The 25343-nt window shown below is 41.5% G+C and overlaps 1 protein-coding gene across 1 annotated transcript in view; it reads right to left on the bottom strand.

The window, feature by feature from the left end:
* The window catches only part of FER1L6 (fer-1 like family member 6), a gene marked incomplete at both ends in the record, with an annotated part of 57053 nt that extends 32021 nt beyond the window's left edge, over nt 1-25032 (bottom strand). Inside the window, 17 exons of the mRNA XM_080609732.1 lie at nt 428-547; nt 1305-1395; nt 2040-2140; nt 3448-3568; nt 4454-4634; nt 6294-6402; nt 9522-9871; nt 10765-10957; nt 12512-12698; nt 13830-13986; nt 15173-15251; nt 19145-19207; nt 19937-20068; nt 20163-20217; nt 20830-20953; nt 23535-23623; nt 25001-25032. Coding sequence (XP_080465858.1) covers nt 428-547; nt 1305-1395; nt 2040-2140; nt 3448-3568; nt 4454-4634; nt 6294-6402; nt 9522-9871; nt 10765-10957; nt 12512-12698; nt 13830-13986; nt 15173-15251; nt 19145-19207; nt 19937-20068; nt 20163-20217; nt 20830-20953; nt 23535-23623; nt 25001-25032 — 2184 coding nt within the window. The remainder of the gene's footprint in view (nt 1-427; nt 548-1304; nt 1396-2039; nt 2141-3447; nt 3569-4453; nt 4635-6293; nt 6403-9521; nt 9872-10764; nt 10958-12511; nt 12699-13829; nt 13987-15172; nt 15252-19144; nt 19208-19936; nt 20069-20162; nt 20218-20829; nt 20954-23534; nt 23624-25000) is intronic.
* Nucleotides 25033-25343: the final 311 nt, after the last annotated feature.

Below are 25343 nucleotides of genomic sequence, written 5' to 3'. Positions count from 1 at the left end.
CAAAGCCTGGGTAGTAAAGACCAGCTCAGGGGCTGCTCCCAGGAGACATGGGGAGCAAGGTCACTCTCTTTTGGGAAGGAAGAGAATCTGGGCATAGGCTACAAACCATGCCAGGCTATGCCACTTGCTCTCTGACCCAGGGAATAGCCATGGCCCTGTTTAGTTTGCTAGCATAGACAGCTCTCAGATGGACAGCACTACACTCGTTGGATTTTGCCTGACCATGTCTGTTCTCAGGTTTAATAGCATGTCTAAGCAGTGTCCACACAGTGAAATATAATATAGAGACCCCTGATATCATACCAGCCCAAATCACTACATCCACACAAATGGAGACAGGAATTCAGGTCAGAAAGTGGGCTGTGCCCAAACCGCCAGTATACATATGGGATGAACGGATATAAATTAAAATTTCTGTGTGAATTACCTCATCAGCCAAGAATCGAATTTTATCTACGAAGCTCTGAGTCTCACGCATCATTTCATCCAGTGGCATCTTTTTTTTCTGCTGCTGAACAATTCCTTTGGCATCACTGGACATTGTTTCCTGCAGTCAGGAAAGATAGTATGTATCTTATTTATGCATTATCGAGTAGTTTGAACTGGACACAGGAAAGAACAGTCTTTGATTCCAGTTTAAAAGAAAAGATAGAGACAGTTGGTTCAATGTAACAACTACCTTCTTTATCACAACAGAAAGCAATCAGCTCTTCGGAGCCAAATAACATAAAACGCGCATGTCCCCCATTTTCTCTTTGTATGTGTACTGCATGTATGAAAGTTCCAAGAGACATCTGATTACCACCTAGAATTATCAGGCCTTGGTCCTGGAAGAACTCATGGACAAATGCAGTGCTGCAAACAGTAAATAAAGCTAATAAACATTCAGACAACCTCCACCCGGTTTGGTTTCTTCTCACTGGGTCTGTGGTGGAAGTGATTAGGTCCAAATGCCAGACTTTACTAGTCTTAAAGTTCAGCACACCACAGTAATTAAATGACTAACAGCAGTGTTAATTTGGTGGTTTTACACTGAACTCAGCATCATCCCCTTGTAAGATGCATGGAAAAGAAAAATCAGCTCATTATTATAATGGCTTATTTGTATTTTAAAACATCACGTTCTGAATTATTTTGAGGTATTTTACAATTCTTTATTAAGCACAGTAGGGCTCATTAATAAACAACATGCTATTTATATTAACTACAAAGCATTCTGTATGGTGAAATCAAATAGAAATTAAAATGCATACAACCAGTGTGGTTTCAGCTAACATCATCGTATCAATGAAAAATACACATACCAGCTCTTGCTTGAACAGCATGAGCCTCTTTTTGTCCAAAGCAGTGTAGTTCAATCCTTTTCGCCTCTTTTCAGCAATGGTAATGAAGGCCCTAGGACACAAGAATAACAGGGCCTTACATGTGCTATTTTTTAACATGAGCTGCTAAAAGACATGGGAATGAAATATTCTCTGTCTGCTGCAGTACCTTAACCACAAGACACAGATGCTGATATTCTCCAAAATAAATATTGAGCATCTCTATGATTCAAAGAATAGAGTCCAAAAATTCTGCACTACATTTCACAGAAACAGAGTTAATATCTAGAAATTACAGTTTATATCTATCCTGAGCCAAATCAAATCTGACACAGAGCTCACTGGGTGATTTATACCAGCATGTGGAATCCTTTGTTTTTATCTTAACTTTGTCCAGCATATCACACACTGTATTAAATTCTACTTATCCCATATACGTTCTATGCTTAGAGTCCAGAAAGCCAAAATAATACGACAGTGATTGTCAGCAGTCAACTGTCAATACTGAATACTGAATATAGCAATAAATTATTTTAGCTGTATAAATAGAAACCACACTTTGGGAAGACCTTTGCTTTTATAGCATAATAAACAAAATATGTGTCTCAGTAAGTTTACTGTAGCTTTTTTTGTTATCATCCGTTTCCTTGTCTAGCTCCAGATTTACAGTCAACATAAAAAGCTGATTTTCTGTATGCCTTTAGTAAATGTAGTTACCTGCTTTGACTGACAAAATCGTTTAGGGCTGTCCTCATTTTCTCCTCAGATGCAATCTCTGAAACCTTGATCAACTCCTTCACTTGCTCTAATGATTCTTCCTGTGAAAACCACATGAAAAATATGTTATATAAAGGAGGACACTTTGCTATTCTGCCAGTGTTATAACACCATTATTCACTATATAACTAGCAAGAATAAGGGAGGCATCTGTAACTGTAACCTGACAGAACAAGACCTTTGTCATATCACTATGCTTGAAGTGCACAGAGAGAAGACTCCAGCAGTATAATTTAGTTTGACCTTTCCCCAGTCTCTCCAGCAACTAGACCAAGCTACCACTGCTTGGAGCAGCTTTGTTTTCTCTATTCTTTGACCAAGGCCCATCAGTGGGAAACATTCTTCACTAGGTAGGAGTTGGAACTGTACTTCTTGGTTCTGTTTCCAGCCCTGCTGCTCAAATTTAGCAAGCCGCTGGAGTTAACTTCTTAAACTTTAGCAGCCACTTGAATCCATACATCAGGTCTACCACAACGCCTACTGTTATCATTGAGAAATGGAGTCTGTTTTTTACAAACCAAAACAAGTGGCTGGGTTTCCAGTAAGATCTGTGGGTGTTCAGGTACACTGACAAGCATATCTATCCATATAGATATTTAGAAATTTAATTTTCAATTAACTGCTTTTCAAAAGTTGGCCTATAAGCCTTCTCACGCTACCTTGCATAAGTATGACTTCAGTATTTTTGCTCATGAGGTGTATAAGGATAAAGGAAGGATGAACTGGACTCTTAATCTGAGTGCCTCAAATTAAGATATTCAACACTAGAAGTCTCTTAAGAAAACCCAAGAGATTACTACTTTATTGAGACTGTTCATAGTCATCAAACAAAGGTAGAAAGAAACTTCATTATGGGAAAACAGTATGACTAAGGCATCACATTGACGGCCCATGAGATGATATGACATTTTGTCTCTAACGGTGATTTTAAGGAAACTAAAAAATGTCCTTTAAAGAGTCTCCAGCATAAACACAGGTTAAACCATATGATCTAGGTAAGAAGACATCAGAGGAAGAGCCATAGGAGACAGATTTACTCTATATCTCACATTTGAATTGTTTGACTGTTCTTGCAAAGAATAAAATGTTTATGAGAAAAGAAGATAGCCTTACAGCTAAAAAAAGAAATTAACAAATTGTGGACAGGAATACTCAACTCGCTCTAATAGATCAAAGCAATTTGGGGTAAAAAAAAAAAGAAATAAAAAGAGAAGGGACTGATATCAGTTACTCTCTCACAAAATGAACAGCAAAGAGAGCAGTTGGGGAAAATTTTGAAGGCCTCTTTTGGGAACCTGACCTCTCACTGCCATACTCTGCTGAGCCTGAGAGGACAGTTGCCACTTACCAAGTGATCTGCCATTTTCTCAAGAGTGTTGGAAGAGTACAGACGAAAGGTCTGGTTGCCCCAGTAGCTCTTGACACAGATACAGGGCTTCCTCTCGTTGTACGGCAGGTACTGGTAGTTCCTGTGAAAACAAAGGATGGAGAAGATCATAAAGGTGAGAGCAGAATTCAGGGGGAGTCATGAGAAAGTAAAACTGTTGGGGCTCTCTCATAGGACAGAAACTGAAGACACAACAGGACATGTTCCTATGTGCTAACCAACCATGGTTCTTCCAAGTAAACACGGGGAAGAACAAACACAAAGATCACTTATGCTATCTGTAGGATCCCTGAAAGTCAGTGGATCTAATTTCAACGCTTTCTAGGGTGGGAGAAAAGCCAGGCAAAAAAAGGCATGCAGAGAAGCTCTGAAATACTGTTAATGTTGGGAAGCAACAAGGGAATCCAGATGATTCCACATCCCTGGAAATGTTCAAGGCCAGATTGGATGGGGTTTTGAGGAAGCTGGTCTAGTGGAAGGTGTCCCTGCCTATATAGCAGGGGGGTTGGAACTAGATGATCTTTAAGAGTCCTTCCAACCCAAACCATTCTGTGATTCTATGAAAAACAAGCAAGGCTTAAAATCTTATCAGCTTTTCAATGCACAGCTGGTCACTGGGTAGATGTTACTTGTGATCACAGTATAGACTCTCAACCAGGGATAGCACTGAAGGAGCTGGACTTTCCTAAAACCTTCCAATGCACAGCTGGTAAACACAACCCTTTCACAAACACCAGAAGTTCAAGATCCTATGATGCCAAGATCAGAAGATGAGTGTAAAATGGCTCAGAGCTCGTTCACTTCACTGCAGCTTAGAAAATTTACTGTTGTGCAAGATGTAATTAAGGATTTTAAAGCCTCTGTTTCACACAACTTGTTTGGTTTTGCAAGGGTTCATTAATGAGTCCCACAGGATTATAAAATGGGAACCAGAGTCCTGCATGATTTTTTGAACCACAGATCCTACCTGTTCCCAGTTGTGATCAGTGGCTTCTCAGGGGGTGTGGTTGATATCAGGGGTACTCCCAGGTCATGAGAAACTTCATCCTCCCCCTCATGTAGCAGACTTTCTTCTTCTTCTCCATCACATGTCTTCTTTTTCCCTCCAGCTCCTGCTGACACCCCATCAGTGATATTCCCAAAGTTACCTAGAGACACACGGTTATAAGTGAAGAGATTACTAGCTTGGAAGGGATAAAACTAAATGAGGTTTAAAAATACTCAGAAAGACCAGACATAGAAGTGGAAAGTATTTGTCTCTTCCTGTTCATTATCTGTTCTGGCCATACCACAGTTTATAAAAGTCCTGACAAGGTATGTCAGTCCCAGTGACTTTTCAGACTCCAGCACAGCGCTTCCTTATTTACCCTATGTGAAATATAGACATATACCTAGTATACTATCCCACATCACTAAGTGATGCAATCCCAGGTGGTTAGACCCGAGGACCTTCTGCTTTTACAAAAGAAATTCAGAAGCAAAAGCAATACTGCTGGTGAAATTTGTAGACCCGGGAGCCCCAGTACATGTTTGATTTACACGGCAAATGTATGTCTTCTTTGCAACATATGGATGATCATATCAAAGTCTGGTCTCAGAAGTGCTAAAGCTCATTTTCAGACAAGCAAATTGCATAGCAGAATTGCAGAGTTAGTAATAACAATGCTTTGAGGCCCCAGCTTCAAGACTAATGCCATCTTCTCTGATAGGATTTTGCCTTAAAGGGCAATTATTAGCACTAGGAATGAGGTGCATCCATTAGACTGGCAATTACAGCCTTTATGGGAGACAGGTAGAAAACATTCCCTGTAGGAGAAGGATGTGCTAAATCACCCCGTACGACATCTTGATCTGAACTTTTGGTTCAGCCTTTCATGTAAATAATGGTCATTTGCCAAATTTGGATCCAAATTTCAACTGCACAGGTAGCTGGTAGATATTCAGGTCCAGAATTGAAAGCCAGATTCATCTTTAGTACTAATTCTGACAAGAAACAGTAGAATTTCTTGCCCAGCTATACAAATTAGTTTAGTGGCATTCTCAGCTCTGCTTCCTAAGTTTTAGCAGGAATCAGTATCACTCATTGATTGCCCTGTTTGTTACAGGCATCTCTCCCTGCACACATAGCCTTACAGTTGAAACTTTGAATAGCTTTGAATAGCTTCGAAACTATCCACTCAATGTTCAAGAAAATGTCTTCATTTGCTCTTCAGTCTGCTCCTGGGGACAATTCAGCTTCACCATGAGGAGGCCCCTCACACTCTACAGAGCTGCTTTACTAGGAAAGACAACAGGACTTACCAGGAGGATCTTAGAGCACAACATGGTGCATTCATTTTGAGGCTTGACTGTACAAGACCCCCGTGCTATACTTACAGACCCAAATGTAGCTAAACAGGGTTGGTTAAGTCTGTCCACATGGACCCTTCCTGCAAAGGGGATCCTTCACAGCCAGTGGCTAACTTCAATGGGCACCATGGAATGAACTCTGCCCTGAAGTAAACTACTTGAGTTTTGTCTGCTAAGAGATTAGGAGGCTAAATGCTGAGTGAGTTGCTGTGTATAGTGGGAGAGATGATTTGCATTAATAGAGATAATAAACATCTGAGAGTAGAGACAGCCAGGTATCAGTATGCCCAGCTTGACTGCTATCCAGAGAAATGAAGATCAAGGGTTTATTCAAATGTAAGTCCTATTCTGAAGCTGACTCCTGAATACTGAGACACAGTTGCCAATAACACTTAACATCCCCTTGCTCTTGACAGTCCCTCTCTGCTTTGGAGAAGAGCTTACCAACCTACACTTACCAACAGAAACCTCAAAGGTTATTGGCTTGTCCCCAAGCTTCCTATCAATCATCGTGGCTTCAAAGAATGTCCCAAAGAGAAGGTATTCCTCAAATTTCTCTTCATAGATCTATTGGATAAGAAGGAGTCAGAAAAAAAAAACAAACCACATTTATTTTACCTTCTTCTCTTTTTTACAGCACAGAGGAGGCTCTGTAAGTCTCTAGCAGCTGTGTAACTGTCATAGATACATCACTCCAAGGAGGCGCAATTTGCAGGAAGAAGTAATATCTCTTCTCTGAGAATGTGAAGTGATTGGAAAAAGAGATAAGCCTGTGTGACTTGGGTTTTGCAATATTGTCCAGTTAGATCATAACTGATTACATAAAAGTCACTACCCTTCACTTCATACTCTGCCTCACTATTAAATGGCTTCAGCATCTTCACATATTCTTATACCGTCATCCAAACTATACACCTATGGCAATTCAAGGGCACACTTTTTGTGCAACAGCAACAAAACATCACCATCCTGATATAAGTCATTTATCAGTGAGTGTAGCAGTAGTCTTTCTTTGCATTGCAATAGTAAATGCTGCCATTGTAACCCATCCAGAGAGGAGGGTGCTTGCTCAGCTCTGCTTTCCCCAGGATGACTTGAACCTGCCCATGTGTTTGTACTATCAAGACTTTGACCATGCTCAAATTCAAGACTTTGAGACTCAGCCTCCAGTGACACCAGTAAGACACAAAGGTTTCTGGTATCCACATTTTAGATGGTAGCCCTGTGCAAAAGCCTACTGAAACCAAGCAGTCCTTTATTTTCTTTTATCCCACTATGTCTTAAAACACAGGCCCAAAGGTGGGGTGGGGCACCGTCCTCTTCTCTTTGCCTTCCCTGGCATCACAGCACAGAAACCAACAGCCCAGTAACCTTGTTTTCAGCTTTTGACAGAATTTGTAAGCACAGGAACAAAAGGGTCTCAGCACAGCAGCAAATGCTGAGAATGAAAAGACCTTTTGTGGAGTTTGAAAGGTCTGAAGACCCAGCGTCTCCCTGTCCCTGGCACACACTCACTCAAGGAAGCCAGCTGACACCTTTAGCACTCTTGAGTCATCAACAAAACAAGTTATTAGCCTCAAACAAAGACTAAGCTCAAAGGAGATACATTTTATGGTTTGAGTTCTCTCCACATTTACACCATGACTGCCGCAGTCTCTCCAATGCAAACCCTACTTGTTTCACAGCATGGACACCAGCATACTGAAGCCCATTAGGCAAGATAAGTATTAGCTACTTTTGCTTGAGTGAGGCAATGAATAAAACATAGCTGTGTATTAATATTTGTTTCCTTGACTTCTGCAAAGCAGAAACAGCTTTTGACAGAGCCCATGATCTCCTAATTTCGAAAAACCTCTGCTACACACAGTAAAAGGGCATAGGTCTTCATTGAATGAATTAGCAGTGTCACATATCAAAGCTAACACCACAAACAGATTGCAGCACCAGAGTAGCTTTAGCTTCCCTGCACCATAATGATTTTCAACACAAACCCAAAGTATAGGATGCCTAATAAAGCCAAGACTCGGAGACTATGACACATGTATCTATCTCCCATTATAAAGAAAGCAAATTGCAAATGTCTAATATCTTCTTGCTGCCAGAATGGGTCAATAAGGTTGTGCTGTGGGGCTGGGTAATTTGCCTCTGTTCTCTCAGAGGCTCTATGACACATTTTTCACCTTATTTGTAATGCCTTCAGTTCCTGCTTTTCTTTTCAGAGAGTTGTAATACAATTACTGTGTTTACTGTAGCATGCAACATTGTTGAATGTTAAAACCAAAAGCATATCAAGCATCACTGTATTATGTTGTTGCCTTTTATTCACCCTGTATTTGAAAGTGAGGCACAGTAGCCAGACATAAATCCTTTTTGCTACTTTTAATATTTATTGGAGTTACAGCAGGGTTTGTTCCTCTACCTGGAGTATTTAGCTAGCACCTAAGACCATAGTGTTTGAGCCACTCACAATAATGGTTTTCTTCCATTTTAAGGAAAATCTATGTGGAAATACATTTATTTTCATGTCAGCTCTATCACATTCTTCAGAGAAGAACTGAGGGACAGCTTTGTGAGTATATAAAGCAAGACCAGGGCACAGGTTCACACAATTAGCTTGCAATTACCCATGCTATTTCTCTACTAACACACTCCTTGTTTCAGCTAGCGCTCATACCAGCAATGCCAGAGCACAGGTCAAGGAAGAACACTTGTCAAGGCTAGGCCTCAAGACCAAAGAATAATTAGTCCCCCTACTTGTAGAGTTGGTGTCAGAAGGCCAAGAATTAGATCTAATAAAGGATATGAGTGCCTTAAGCACTGAAGGGGGACTCCCACTACAGAAGCCAAAATTTTGATCAATGACACACTGAAGTGGAAAGAAAATTGGTTATGAGAATATTTTTCTTCCTATTTATTGAGTAAAAAAAATTTAGCTTGCATATGCACCAATGTGCCGTTGCTTCCAGAAAGTGATGTGATGGAGCAGAGAATCAAAGCTCAAGGGTTGGCTCAGGACCTGAGCCCACATACTCTGTCTCAACCGCACAACCTTCTCAAAGCATCATAGCACAGATCTTCCCATGATGTAACCCAGTACAACAGGTGGAGTTAGGAAAGTAACATCCATAAACGCCAGTGGAGACTGAGCAAGAGATTTGCAGCTTCTAAAGAGAGCAGCAATCTAAAACTACATTGACAATGCAGGGTTAAACGAGGAGATAAAACAGACGAGGCTGTATCTGTCTGCATTGGTACAAATCCTATGTGAGTCATTCCCTACTGACTCCAATGGAAAACTACTGATTTTCTCGGATGTAGGAAATTAGACTTCATAATTGCCATCTCCCCCATTGACTCTGTCATTTAGCAGATAAATCATATTGTCATTTAGCAGATAGATCATATGAGTTTCTAGTAGGAACACATGAATGCATATGGGACAATAGGACAGGATACTAAGTTTTGTGGAAACCAAGTCCTGCTTCAGATATTTTTATGCCTTACAGGTATACAGGTGCTGCATTATTATGCATTATTATGGGAAGATCTCAAGACTATGAAGGCATGTAGAAGCTGTAGGAAGAAGGTAAAAGCAGTATTACAAGACCTGAATCCAAATACACACATCAGTGCCACCCTTGGAGGTTTACAGCCACATGTCAATCAACCTCTTCTCTTATACCGACCTCTGAAGGCACATCAAATGGCTCGACTTCCACTTCGGTTGAGTTCATCTTATCTGAAGGAAAAGCTGACTTGCGATCGTCTCCTGCTTTCTCAGTTTTGCCCTTTCCTTTGGGTGCTTTGAAGTCTTTATCTTTAGATGGCAATTTGATATCCTTGATAATACTTGAAAACTTTGACTCACGGGCTCCTCCTGAAAGTATCTCCACAGCAATCTGAATGAAGAGACGTCCCCTAAAGGAGACCCCTTCTCCAAAACCTTCGTTAAGCTCCTGGTGGTCATCCATGAGGCTGTGGTTCCTGGGTGAGCCATACAGATTGATCCAGGCAGGCCCAAAGGTAGGCAAAAACCCTGGAGATAAAGCACCTTTTATGGAATTTCTGTTAGGTGTTACAGACTTCCTGTCTGCTCCAAGAAATTTTGCCTCTTACACATCAAAAGCCAAACCTAGACCCATTTCTATGCAGGTGAGGACCATCTCATATAGAGCACTCTTTTGGAGGGCAATTCTTAGGCCCCAAGGAACCCTGTCCCAGAGCCCCAGGAGCTCTGCCTGTATGGACCTCTTTCTCATAAAGTGTTCATACCAAAAGTGCTGGGCCATTTGCACCTCTTGTAAAAAGAGCTTGCTCCAATAAACTGAGGGTTAGGACATGATGGAAGTGGAATGGAGACTTTCTCACCCTGTCAAAACTCTTCTCAAGCCCATGTCACAACTCAATTGATATGATTTATCTTTTATTTTCTGATTAAAGACTCAGATACGCATTTGAATTGCCACATTATCAAGTTACTTTGCTGAGCTGTGATAACTGACCATGTTCCTCCTTGGACTGTAATAACACCCAACTGAGCCTTACATAAACACTTTGCTCTTACTGGGTAGATCAAAACCATAGGCCTGCTCTACCTGTGATTTGTACTTTGGGCTTTCATTGACTGACAGAAACCCGCATGGTCTATAAACGTACATCAGTCACCCATAATAGACTAGACTATTGCCACAGTCACAAAGAAGGTACCAAATTATGCTGCAGCCCTGTAACAAGAACGTCAGTGGTAGACCAGTGGTAGAGCACAATGCAACATAACTTCAAATTAAGCAAGAGAAGGTGTCTCAGAACCAACAAAAACTATGGATATTTGCTTGAGCTCTGGGCATTTCTAAAATGGGATTAGCATGCCCAGATTCCAAGCAAGTAGATTTTTCTTTCTGGCATATTCTGGAACATTTTCCCCTTTACCTTTGTCACCGTCTTGTTCATTTGATATTTTCTTCAGGTCAATGAAGTGGGTGGCTAAGGCCACATCATTCATGCTGCCTTCATCCCAGACCTGGATTTTGACTCTTCGGCAGAGTGGAGGAAACATTTCCTTAAAGATAATCTGTTCGTGCCATACCGGATCTGCACAGTTCTTCTGCACTGTTGTCCGACCCTGAAATGAAAGTCCAGCAAACTTAACCCCAGAGGGGTCAGACTCTGGAGAATGGCAATGAGTATAGCACAAACTGCACTTAGCAATATCTCTCCAGTCATTTTTAGAGCACAAATACCGTATCTTGAAAGTACTTCAGCTTTTCTATCAGCTTGTTTACTTTCCCATCCATTGCTAGTAAAAGACCACATTACGTCTAAAGAATTCTCACTTGCACACAGCAGAGCCTGGAATAGGGCCCTTGTGCACAAAGCATATCTGTGAAGCCAGACTTTGGCATTTCTGCTGCAAACTGCACATCTTCAAATGGCTTTTGAAATACCTGGGTAATGGCAATGTAGCACAGTTTGTCTCATAAAAGATTAAATTCATTACAGCTGCCAGGCTGCATGTTCCAATGGAAATACCTTAATTGAGGCAATTTATCTAGTATAAAATACGATTACTGTGGCTCACATTCTGGGCATATGCCTGTGTCCTAGGGAGGTAGAAACCAGTGTTATTTCTTGTAGCCTGAAGGAGATGGCAGAACCATATCACCGTCTTTTACCTTCACATTTGCTGGGGAGAACTGAGAACTCTAAACCCATATTTTATACACCCAGGTGCAAACCCACATTAGTGACCTATTTTTGTGTCTTTTTCAGCCCTCTATTAAACCTAAGGTAGCTGCATGTGTCTGACTGTTTTAATACATACTAGTTGGAGATGTAATATTCTGCAATTTGGATTTACAACAAAACATGTTTTCAGCACCAAGTGCCTTGTTCTCATGCCTGAAACACCTGTAAAGGACTAACTGGAGTTCTTCTTTAGACTTCCTTGCACACAGAAAGCATTGCTGGCTTAAAATTGTTTCCAGTTTGATTCTTTTCTTATTTACGCCAAGAATCAAGACAAGGTCCCTGGCATGGTGTGTAATTGATGTAGCCCAGAGGAACCAGGCCTCTGGAGCTCCTCTGTGTTCCTTTTCCATCAAAGTCAGAAGGCCCCTCTCAGCAGCTCTCTTTAGCACCATGTTTGATATTGAAGGACCTCCGGGAGCAAAGAAGCCAAGCAACACTGAGACAGAGACTAATCAAATGCTTCCTCTTCTGTTACTCACAGAAAAGCTGCAAGAGTCCTGAATTACAGCAGAATAATTCAGAAATCAATACACTACCCTAAAATCCAGACTGAACTATACTTTCTTCTTTTACTGCTTCCTTTTTTCACTCTAGGTAGACCAGAACCACTTACCTAATACCACACTAGGTAATCTGCTGTCTTGTAACCTGATGTTTAAGTAACAGATCTACAAAATTCTCTTTCCCCTCCTGCTGCCTTAATCTAACCTACTGCTGTGAGGCTGATATTACATGAACTGGCATTAAGTGTTTCCATCACTTTGTTCCTGCATAATTTAAGAACTGAAAAAATTCTTTCTGATGTCAGAAATATGTATATTACTTCATTTATGAAACTACAAGTTAAAGGGCATCAGCATAATCCCCTGCTGTAGCACAGCTAATGGGAAAGAAAGCCTGCATTTGTGATCAAGAAGATCCCAATTACCATTTGACCTGCAAACATGACCACCACATAGGGATCCACAAGGTCCTTACTGTCTCCTATGAATGCTTTGGTGACATTGGCCATGATGCTAGAGTTCATCTTCGGAAGTCCTTCTGCTTTGTAGATTCTCACATAAAATCTGGCCCAAGGTCTTTCAGATGGAAAACCTTTGGGGATCAAGAGGTTCCTGAAAGAATAAAGAAGCCATTTCCTGAACATTGAAAACTAAGACAGTGAAGTAATGTTTTTTCTAACAAAATTGTTATCTCAAGTTAGCTTGCATCCTGAGAAGATACAAAAAGGTGCATGAATTTGTTTCTGTATCTACACTGAACATTTTCTGGTTACCATGAGAAAATTATACAGCATCACTCTTGTGATGTGAACTTGTCTGTGATCTAGAACCAGGCCCAGTTAGACCAGGTTCCTCAGGAACTTGTCCAGTAAATTCTGAATATCTCCAAGGATGGAGATTCCCCATTTTATCACATTCCTGGTAAAAAAATAAAGTTCTGTTCTGAAATTCCCTTGTTCTAACCTGCATCCAATGCCTCTCATCTTTCTGCTGTGTTCCTCTAAATAGAGTCTGGCTCTGTCCTCTTCATACAGAATACCCCAGAATCTCCTCTTCTTAAGGCTCGAGAAACCACCACCATGACCCCATTCACACCTTTCCTTGTAGACCACATGCTCCAGCCCTCCATCCTCTTGGTGACACTCCATGAACATGGTCCAGTAAGTCAGTACTGGCCAGAAACTTTGCTCCTGTAAAATTTAAAGTATGCTGGCAGCATACTTTACAACCTTAAACTTCTGTATTTTACAAGGAGAATGCTAATACACTTGAGTTTATCTAAGCATATGGAAAGAATCCATGCACACACATCTGACAGAGGAGAAGGAATAACTTTTCCTCACTTTTTTTTCTTCTTACTTCACTGCTCTTCAGAAATATTTCAGAAAAATTTGACTGGTTTCAGATAAAAGAACCTGCTGTCAGGGATAACCTGGCACTTATCCACCAAGCCCAGTCAGCCCTATCAGCTGCAGAGATGTGACCCTAACATGTCCTACATTTTAGTTGAGAGGATTACAAAAACCCTCCTTGAGCACATCAGAACATCAGGTATACAATGCTATCCTGCTATTAACCCTAAGCTAGTGAGGAAAGGACTAAAAGGAGGGTAGAGGACTCTTATTGAATCAGAATAGTTTGGGTTGGAAGAGACTTTCAAAGATCATGTAGTCCAGTCCACCTGCAATGAGCAATGAACACTTAGTAAAGAAGAAAGCAGTAAAAAAGAAAATATTGCCATACTTTTCAATCTGCTCCTCAGTATCAGCTGTTTTCTGCATAGCTTGTATTGCATCACCTTTCCCAGTCACACTGATGTCACACTTCAGGTACCCCTTGGCTCCTGTCCTAATGTCAGCAGGGTCTGTGAGAAGTGCCCACTTGTCACAAAACTGATGACCTGTAAGATGGAAAAAGTTAAACACTCAAATAGAGGATGCTAAAATTGCAAACACTTCTCTTCTCCTCTCCCAGAAAGGGCACTGCAAACATCTGTGCTTTCAGAAGGACCATGCAGAAACACACTTGTTTACCAGGCACATCTAGAGGGTTCAAACTGTTGTGTGACCAAAAAGGCAAACAAAGGATTGATCTAGAGCTCATCAGAAACAAGCTCACTTTCATCAATGGTTATTGACACCAGCGACTAAAGACCAGTGGAAGGTTGGGTGAGATTTCAGCAGCTGAATTAAGGCTTTATGAGTAAAGGGCAACTTTTTGATGAGAACTGATTGAAGGTCTCAGAACTCTGTCAGCAAAACCCTTGCTGGGACCTGTGGCCAGGCATAACTTTGGCAGCCAGCTGAGAAAGGGAGGCAGAAGGGTGTACAGCCATCAAAGGAAGAAGCAGACTGCTCACTTCAGTCAAGCCATTTCTCTCTACTGACTCTTGCAGGAGCCCTGAAGAGAGGGTGGCCTGAATAACTCTACCTTTTGCATAACCGGGTGACATCTATAACAAGTGGCCTAAATATGTTCATTCCCCAAGACTGAGAAGATACAAGGTCCCTGAGCAATTGTGAAAGAGAGAAAGATAAATGGGGTTTGGATGGTTGTAAAAAAAGGCCAAAACCAGGGTAGGTGATCTTTTCTTAGCTTCAAATTTCAGGCACTGGACAGTTCTGAAGATGGATCGTGGTCACCTTTTTGTCATCTCCTTCTCTCTCTCATTGCTCCTCTTCTCGTCTCATGCTCTCCTACCGTTCCTTGCACAGTCCATCCAGCTCTCATTCCCTCCACCCCTTCCACTCCAACACATGTAGCAGAGCTTTGGATGCTCTGTCATGAATAAATGAAATTAGGTTTTGTAGAACGCTCAGCTGCCCACTCTGATTCCCTAAAGAAAAGCCATCCTTGATAAGTGCTTCCCACTTGTCAAGGTGCTTTTAGTGTTGAACTTTTTGCCAAAAATCTGGCTAATACTCTGGTACCCAAATAGGAAAACAACTCTTCCAAAAACCTTGTTAACTTATCCGCTGGCATAAACCACAATCATCTAAGTGGAAAAGCAGCATACCTCCCTGTCCTCTGCTTCCCTGCCTTGCCTCTCATTTAACGACAAAAAGGGCAAAAAATGTACCACTCACCTGGCTGACCATACACTGTCCCCACATCTACTTTGAAGGAGCCGATCAGCATGCTCCCGATCAGTTTATTGTGCAAAACCTGTCAGAAAAAGGCTGGTTAAAGAAGGTCACTCTTTCTTCTCAGTCAGCATAAGAAAGAGTAATCCAAAGATCTCATTGGGTTCAGAGGTAATAAGCAGCGACATCAAGCACCATCCAAAACTGGGAGTACATAGCCGCAGAAGATACAGCAAGCATTTGAAATCTATCCTTTACCCAACATTATGCTAATTTAGAAACCAACATAGTTGCATCCAGGTGGAATTAGACAGGTTCATTCCAGGTCCCAGGATTATATACAGCAAGGATAAGATGGATGTGTCTTCAGAGCAGATGCAGTTATATTACTTATCCTGGCAGTTATAAATAAATCATAATTAATAAAAGCACGTGGGGCATAAATGGTTTCACACTAGGCTGCAGAAATCATATCACTTCCTGTGCAATAGCTGAATTGCCATAAGAACAGAGTACACCCAGAGGAGAAAGAGCTGAGTGTTTCTTTGCAATTTCAATGTGCACATAAAAGACTTCATTCTGATTTATCCCCCACAATATTAATGAAATCAAAGAAGTTATATAGATGTAAATGAGAAAGCAAGCAGCCCCCAGCAAGCCTGTCTCCTTATCCTTCTTGCCAAGTAATGAATTTACTTTAATTTAATTTAATTCAAACTTAATTAATAACTTTCCTATGTCATGATTCCTGGATCTAATTACTTCTGTGCCTGGTTTTTAAATACATGCATGTGCTTCACTTTACAGACAAGGCAGAGTCTAGCAACACCTTCTAAGGGAGGGCTGGCTCTGAAACTGTATTTCTCAATAAATCAATAAATATATTTGACCTTGTTTCAGAATAGCTTTAAAGATTGAAACCTGTTTCTTGGTTGTGGAAAAGCTCCTGAAAGCAGGCTGAATTGTCTCTAACACCTTGGCTAAACTGCAAAAAGAAACTAAGCCCATGGGACTCACTCACATTCAAAGAAGGTCCATCTAAATGCTGGAGCCAAACAACCAAGCTTATGAGGGCATTTAAGGAGTCTGGAAGACATCATACCCTGGCTTTGGACCTATGCATCTTTTCTAGGGTTAGAAGACTTCTGTGGTTTTGCACTGGATTATTCATGTGCCTTCATTGTGTGCATTTTTCAAGACGAGGAGACATACACAAAATCATAGAATCAGCTAAGCTGGAAAAGACCTTTAAGATCACTGGGTCATAAAGATGACTGACACTTTCATCAAGCTCTACCAGAAAACTCAGGTATCTTGTTGCAACATAACGTCATTCCCCATTAAAAGCCTGGGACCACTGTGCCCCTGTGATTTAGGGAACACACTCAGTTGTCCTTGGTAATTCTTCACTTTAACATAGGAAGGGTTTCTAGGGCTTAAAAATCAAGAGTGAGCGAAGGAGCAGTTTTATTTACTTTACTATTAAAGATTAAAAACTAAGCAACATTCACATGGGAGAGGAGTCAGTGTGAAGCCAATGCTTCATGCACTGGTGCTGCTTTTCCTCAATTCCTAATGACGCCAGGTCCTATCATAGCACCAGATCCTTGCTCCCATGAGGCTGGATTAGAATGTGGTGCCCTTGGGTAAAAGCTCCCTGTTCCCATTGAAACAGTGAGGGTTTCCATTCCCTGTAGTACACATTGCTTTTAACGACAGAGGAAATAACTCACTGCTTCTATTAAATGCTCTGTATCTTTCCTAGTAATTTTTTTAATCATATTTTCTCTAATTTAACAAAGCAGGTGAGCATGAAGCTTATAGCAAACACCTCTTGTCTTTTTGAGGAGCATCACCTCTACATTGTATCTAATTACAGGTTTGTGTCTTTTCACACTTGATTGACTCTATAGATGACCAGAGTATTTTCTTTAGATTTTCTTAATGAGGACAAGCTCGCACAGTGTGAAACTGGGGAATATTTCAGTACTGGAGATACAGGTTTAGCATGAAAAGGGCATCATCTCAGTTTTAATATGGCATTACTACAAGATTGCTGGAATGAAGTGGAAGATATAAATGAAGAAAAAAATCAATTAATTACCAGGTGCTGAGAAACTGAAAATCTCATTTTCCCCTCAAATGCAGGGTTTGGATGCAGCTTGACTAACTGCTGCACTAATGGACAACAGCACAAATCTATTTTGTTTTCCTTGAGCTTCCACATGCAGGTGAGTTCATTTTCACAGATTCAGCAAATTCGGTGCATGAGCAATTGCTGGTAATGGAGGCTGCCAATCTTTGTTTCTCCTTAGATGAGATTGTTAAGCAAGTACTGGGAAACTTTCCACCCCTCAGAGTTTTCTCCACTCCAAACACATAAATATTTCCTCTATTTGTTTCTATTCCCCTGATATGTTGCATTCTCCAAAACTAAGTTGCAAAGTAATGAATCTCTGTTTTCAGTAGCATACATAAGCATTGCGCTAGGTTACTTTGTTGGGGTTTGTTGGGGTTTTTAAAGTAGTTTTGGGCTAGATGACTTTTAATTTGTTAGTGTTACACCTTCACCATCTATAAATCAAATACATTTGCTGAGCCTGATAAAGCTATGCAGATTTACAGCAGGTAATTACGACACATTTCCCCACGCCCCATCACACTCCGGAAGCTGGCACTCCTCCCTCCACCGCTGGACGTTTGGAATCCTTGTCAAATGATTTTGAGATAGGAAAGACAGGCTGTATCTTGGAGAAATATAACTATACATCCCCCATCAGCTGATGGGGGGGGGGGGGGGGGATGGAGCCAGCCAACAAGAGCTGGCTCCTCAGTACTGTGATGATACAAACCATGTCAGAAACACATACAGGGCCATACTCTGTGATATAAGTCATAACAGTGAGATGATGCCCACTCTCATGCAAAAGATGGGCCATTGTCAACCTATAGTAAACTCTGCCTTTGGGGATAACTGAATGTCAGATCTGCAGACACCTTATGCAGGTATGAATTTCACATTGTTCAGCTGGCCATGTATAAATGAACAGTTTATATTTCTGTAGCTGGGGAAAGTCACTTTCTTAGTGCCTCAGCAAAGCAGGTACACGGTGAACACCCCTAAGAGGTTTCGCACAGATCTCCTGACCGCTGCCTGTCTCTGTTAAGCACAACCAGCACAGACCCCTTCCTGGTGTACTCTTTTGAAATGGACAAAGTACTTCAGGGAAAAGGAACCTTTCCTGGGACAAAAACTCATTGCTCATTTCTCTGGCCAAGTGGCGGGAGTTCTGGCAGTAGAAATGCAAAGAAAACAGCTCATGAAAGGCACAGCTTGCGATATTTCCAAGTAATAAAAATACAGCACTGCCCAGAATCTCTTGACATCTTCCTTAATTCCTTAGCAGCTTTGCTAAATGTGGTGATGAGCCTCAGGTGAGACAATTAGCATGGCTCCATAGACTTGGCCTTCCAAACCACAAATCATTATCTAATGCCCCAAGTCCAAGAGCATGTATGTCTCCCATCTGGGCTGAGATATCATGTAGCTTCACCAGGACTTTACTTACAGTGAGCCGTGGGATATAGCACTGAACACATGGAGCCCACACTCCATGCTAATAGCCAGTCATCCCAAGAGCCACTGCTGAGGATAAGGCATCTGGACAGTTCAGTTAGAAACAGTTGTTATCTGAGGAACTGAGACAAGCCACAAGTTTCAATTCAATCATTTGAAATAAGTGGCAGTTTGAAAATTAGAGTGATGAAGACAATGCTGGCAAGGGTTAACTAAGCTGAATTTTCACATTCTACCCTGCAGATTGCCAACCCAGCAATGAATGCTCCTGAAAATGCACAGTTAATATTCTTTTAGGGTGATGTTTCTACAAATCATTGCCAGCCGCTTTTCCTCCTCTTTCTCACACAGACAACAATGACCTTTACTTACTGTGCTAAGCTTTCTGAGGTACTTACAGAGATGTTGATTATTTTGTCGAACAGGAACACCTGCGGTCCAACGAAATCAAACACAAAGTACTGTGGGGAAAGGGGACAGCAAATCAGCACTGTCCTTGTTCTGGTAGCCAGCGCAGTCAGCAGCATGGTTTAGCTTTTGCGGTTACTGCACAGAGCCCTGGTGAGACACTTGGTGTACTGGGGAGGCAGTGATGGACACAGCAAAGCCCTTTCCTTGCTCCCTAGATCATGTCTGCTGTGGCCCACATCTGTTTTGTACTCTCCTCCTTGCATGGCTGCACAGCACTGCCCTTCACAAATGCCTGGGGCCCTCATCCTGCATCAGAGAGTATTGCCGAAAGGCACAGGAGGCAGAAGAAAACACAAAGGTTGGTTTGGGCAACTGTATTGGTCTCATTTATCATCAGATGGGACCAACACATGTCAAGGAAAGTCTGAAACAGTGAAATGGTAGAAAAAAAGAGGTCTGGGGGGAGGGAGAAGTTTAGACAAAGCTCCCAAATGGATCAATTGAAAAAATGCAGAGGCAATGGTAGTAGGACAGGATGCAGTGGACAGTGAAGGAAGGGGATGGACAGTGCTTGAGAAGAGAAAAAGCAAATAAAGCTAAACCCAAGGGAGCTATTACTGGTTCATGGCTGAGCTTGAAATTCAAACAGCTCCTGGACAGACCTCCCTGCTCAGACACTAAGGTGCCACAAACTTAGTTCATCACATTTTGAGCTACCAAGTGGTGGAGGCCACCCAGAGCCATTGAAGAAAGTGCCTTCTCCAAAAGAAAGCACCTACCTCATTGTAGAAAGGGGCGTTTGTGCCTTCCTTTACTGTCGTTTGCTTCTTCTCATCACCTATTTCAATGATCACCACAGGGTCAATGTTCTCACCCACCAGCTGCCTGGCCTCGATGACAGTGATGGCAATCTGTGGGGCACAAGGACACCACACAAACTCCAGGGCTCAGGTCCAGCCTGCCTTGGGGATGTCACAGGCACATAAGGGCCATCACCCTGCTCACCTGGTAGTTCTGGGATTTCATCTCCTCTTCATGAATTCTGGCTGTCAGCTTTGCCCTGTTTAAATGACAGAACAAGTCATTAGGCACTTCTAGGCAAGAGCTTGGACATGTGTTGGTAGGACTTTTTGTCACTAAGCAAACATTGTTTACAGCAGGTAGCTTTGCTGGGAAATGTTATGCTTGACTTCGTCAGCAGAGATCATCTCTTTCTTGTATACTTGGTAATAGGAAAATGTTTTGCATCCACAGACCAGTGCAGCTACCTGCCATGCATGGGAAGGATTTCACTTGCTAATCCTATTAAACTTGACTCCATTCCTTCCCTGTATGAAAAGAACAACTACACAAGCTCTTAGGTATAGAGATTGCTGTCCCCTTTGGCTCATTTTCATTAGCAGAATTCATTAACACAGTTGAGGCACTCTCAGCATCCATTTCAATCTCTCCCTGTACTGGATAGCATACGGTGATAATCTGTCTTGAACCGATTCTATTTTGCTGACAAGTACATCCCACTCTGTCATGTGAGAGAGCATGAATGAAGGGAACAGTGCTGTCAGCAGATGGATTTTCTGTCAGCAGATGTATTATCCTAGGGCAATGTCATCCCTAAGAAGGATGAAAACTGTGTTTAGGAGGATGTTAGGTAAGGTACACAAGGGATCACCTTTTCCTCTTTGGGCTTAGGGATCCAAAAATATTGGACAATGCATCACTGTTCATTAGGTCTTCCTCTCCCTCTTCTTGTCTTCCGAGAGTGCCATGTTGATTTGCACTTTCATCCTGATCACCTGATGAAGAAAACAATCAAGAAATCAAAACCACCTCTGATTTCTACTAGGAAAAGTCTACTTGAAGCACAGCAGTGAATTTGTCAGCATGAACTGAAGATTTAATTATTTTGGTATCACAAATAGTGATACAGCAGTGGTTTGTATTGTGCAGCAGTTATTTCTGCCCTAGAAGCTGCCAAGTTGTACCTGCAACAGTAAAGATAAATTGCCCAACAACACTCTATGGTAACTAACCTTGCATCAAATGAAAGGAAACACATACGAGTGCATTTTCTGCAAGCATTTTATGGCACTGTGCTCCCACTACAAAACTAAACTAAGAGTTGTGATGTTCTCTTGTCTCTTTGCAAAGGTATGGTCACTTGAGGGGTGTTTAGAAACTGGTGATGGTAGCAAAGGACCATCCATGTACAGTAAAACTCATTTGGACTGCTCTTACCAGGTCCGAATGTTCCTTTTCGGTTGGCTTCCACAAGCCCCTACTCTGAGGAAAACCACCAGACAGGTACAGACAGACACAACCTTTGCTTGTGTTGCGAGGCAGCCAAGCATGAATCAGCTCCATGAAGGTTACTCCACTAGAAATCTCACGCAACATATATGCTCCTCAACTGCCCCTCTGTTTCTTCTCCAATCTCCATGGAACACAGGGAAGGCAAATTTGTCTCTGTATCCATGTAGGCATCGCATAATTTTCAGCCCTTGAGGCAAAGGTATCTGCCTGTAGTTTTGCACGTGTAGCATCAAGTTCTCACGACTACCCTCGATATCCTGTTTACTCTAGTGCATGCTGTTTGATTATGGGCTTGTAGTAGTCTATTTTGTTTGCTTTGAGGATAAATCAGATGAAACTTCCCACCAGTTGGGGGACAGGCATCAGCATGTGAGTTCCGTGCTGTTTCTGTTGAGATGTAAACTCTATGCTTTTTTCCCTTTACATCTCTATTTCCCTGAACATTTTACTATCTGAATCGCTATACTTTTTTTCCCTAAATAACCATATATATGTTTGTGCATAACTAACCAGCAGGAATTACTCCCCTGTATGAATCCAGGAAGAGAAAATGCAAATGGTTCAATGACAACATTCCCTTAATACGCACTCCCTCAATAGATCTCCTAAGCCCAAATTCCAGTCAAGACAAGAGACAACTGGTGTTTGCTGTATTTTTGCTAGTTGCAAACATCAGCAGCAAAGACACTAATAAAATACATGGAGATGCAGCAGAAGGACTCCAATTTATCCATTGATTCAAACAGAATCATATGAAATAAAGAGAGATCTGAATGCTTACATGGAAAATTTGAAGAAACTATAGTATGATCTATCTTGTAGAACAAGGTATATTTCATGGAGCAGAAGATAAATAAACTCTAACATATCTGTAATTAGTAAGAAGGTCAATGGGCTTTGGCTTCCTCTGCTTCAAAAGCCCAAACCCCTTGCTGTAAGGACCATTGCTCTTAGCTAAATAATGTTCATGGCACAAATATGTATTCCTGTTTCTGCCCACGAATGAGTCAAGACACACATGGCTGGTTTATTACAACACTGTAATTCACGCACTGTAAATCACACAATTCACTGTAAACACACAATAGTCCATGTTTTTAAAATCCATCACTGACTGCAAAATAAAACTACAAAAGGTAAAGACTTTGTTGTGGCTGAACTACCAGTTTTGGTGAATGGCAGGACTGTGGTGATAGGAGGAGAATGACAGTGGTAGGATGTGCAGGAGATGTGTCCTTAGCTTGAAAAGTAATGGTCTGTTAGGGAAAGAAATAGGAGACTCTGCATGTCTTATGGATGTGTGCACATTAATTAAAAATAATATAATTATTAAAGTTCAAAATTAAAATAAAATAGCTGCTCTACATTTAAGAGAATTGCTACTAAGTGAAGGTCACAGTTTTACTGAGACAGCCTATCCAGCCATCAGAGCATACTCAGGTTGTGTTCTTACGTTTTCTAGAAGAAGCAGATCTTTTGGAGAAATTATACACCTGTAATCATAGAATCACAGGATGGTTTGGGTTGGAAAGGACCTTAAGATCATCAAGTTCCACACCCCCCCAGCCATGGGCAGGGACACCTCACACTAAACCATGTCATCCAAGGCCTCATCCAACCTGGCCTTGAACACTGTCAGGGATGGAGCATTCACCACTTTTTTGGGCAACCCATTCCACTCCCTCACCACCCTCACAGTAAAGAACTTCTTCTTTATATCTAACCTAAACTCCCCCTGTTTAATTAATGAATTATCTATCTCTAGAGCAGAAAAAAACCTTTCAAAAATATGTCATCTCTCTATGGTAAGAGTCAGACCGGCATTTCTGCTTTACTTTACCAAATGCAGCGCTCTGAACCCACAGAATCTGAAGGTGTACTTAAGGAAATAGGTAATGCAAAAAGAATTAGCTCTCTGTTTACTCAGGAGTGTCAAAGAGTTTACTGCCCTTTTTATCAATACTAAGCCCTAAGACATAATTCAAATGAGTTCACATGAAATTAGATACAATATAATCCCCCACCTGCTCTTCCCAGTTACAATATTGATTTATGAGGCCTTACCCAGTGCATCTTTGTTTGCAATAGTCAACCCTTTCTCGCCTTTTTTCTTCTTCTTCTTCTTCAGCTTCATGCCAGCAAAGAGTCCCTTTCTGAAAAAGTAAAGCAAAGCAATCAGTGTATCTTCAAGCCCTCTTCTGTGCTGGACTCTAATTCAACTCAAGGAACTGTTGTGAGGGAGCTTTGATTTCCAAGCAAAATCATTATATTCTGACTTTCCTTCTATTGAAAACAAACAAGAGAAAACTTTGATTTTATGTTTCATCTAATATTGTTTATTCTGAACATTTGGCCATTTTTTTCGAACCAAGACGAGGCAAAAAGAGGAAATTCGAGACAAGTTTTTAATCTAATGACTTCCCACACCTATATCTTATGCCTGTGAAAAGACCAAAGATAAAAACTTCTCAAAAATTACAGGTTCTAGATGAAAAGCAGTTTTCCAGTGAATTAAGATAAACATAAAAGTGTTTGCATAAACTTACTTGGTGACGATATCCACTGTATCAGTGTCACATACACTACAACAGCTTTTGCCATTTGTTTAGTTAGTTCTCAGCCCTTTCCAACAGCAAATCCATGAGATGGCCTGAACAAGGGTTTCTTCTCAAACTGTACTCAAGCTGTGTTAGAGATGCTTAAACCCAGCATCAATCCCAGCTAGTGTGGGGCTTTTCTGCTTCACACTTCTTCCTACACTGGATTTGGGAATTGATCCAGCTTAAAACTAGCCAACCCAGCTAAAGCTTGGTGAATTCATTTTTCAGATCATGCCAGTCTAAAGTGGCTCTATAGCTTCATTAGGGCTTCCTTACTCCTCCAGTTCAACTGTTTTAACCACAGCTTCTTGCCAGGAACCTACCATAGTCATCCAGGAATGAGGTATGTTTGTAGGGCAAGATGCAGGCGAGAGAAGCATGGCCCCTGTCTGGTTGTCATCCCAGATGAAACATGTCATGACACTCAGCAAGGACACATGGTGCAGTCTTGCTTCTTAGAAAACGAATGGCAAAACTCCCCATGGCCCCAAGCAGGAGGCAGTACAGCTGCTGAACTAAGATAAAGTACTTCTCCAAGTGCTTATAACAGCAATGCCAATGTTGGCTGTTCAGGTCTGTGCTGGTTGTCCCTTTCTCAATTTACTCTTTTACTGATACTTCAGCTCTTCAGTAAGTAGGGAAAAAGAGCTGTTGTGCTTTGTGAAGTTGGTTTTAAAGAGGAGGGCAAAAGGAAGTCTCTACAAACATCATTCAGCATTTTCCCCTCCACAAAGGGTCTCCTATTTCCTCCCATAGCCAACAGACCTTCCTCAGTTGCCAGCTAGCCTCAACCCACCAAAATCTTTGTTTGCCTCCATGTCAGGATCCGCAAACACTGGTCCTGCACTAGGACACCAACGCTGTTCTGAGTTTTGCAAGCAGAAAACAAATCTGAGTACAAGACTAACTTTAACAGTCTTCAATTCACACCTGACCAACTGCTCCAGCTTCTGCTTTGCCATACTCTGGAGTCGAGGCAGGAGCTGATACACTGCAGAGAGGAAATCTGTGGGAATAAGATGGGACTTCTCTCCTTTGCCCATAAGCAGGGCTCAGCACTGCATCCATTCTTAGCAATGTGGAACAGAAACACCATTTTCTGCACTAGAGCTGTGCATGGAAGGCCCCTTTCCACCCAAGATTTTGGAGAAGGGGTGGGAAGCAGCCGGCTGTCCTGCAATTGCCTTCCTGAGAGATGAAAGTGGGCAATTAAGCACAGTTACATCCTTACACTTGGGGAAAGGACTGGCTGCTTTTTGTTTATCTTCACAGT

Source organism: Psittacula echo, assembly GCF_963264785.1.
Source record: "Psittacula echo genome assembly, chromosome: 2".
NCBI lineage: Eukaryota > Metazoa > Chordata > Aves > Psittaciformes > Psittacidae > Psittacula > Psittacula echo.
This window is presented reverse-complemented; position numbering and strand designations above follow the sequence as displayed.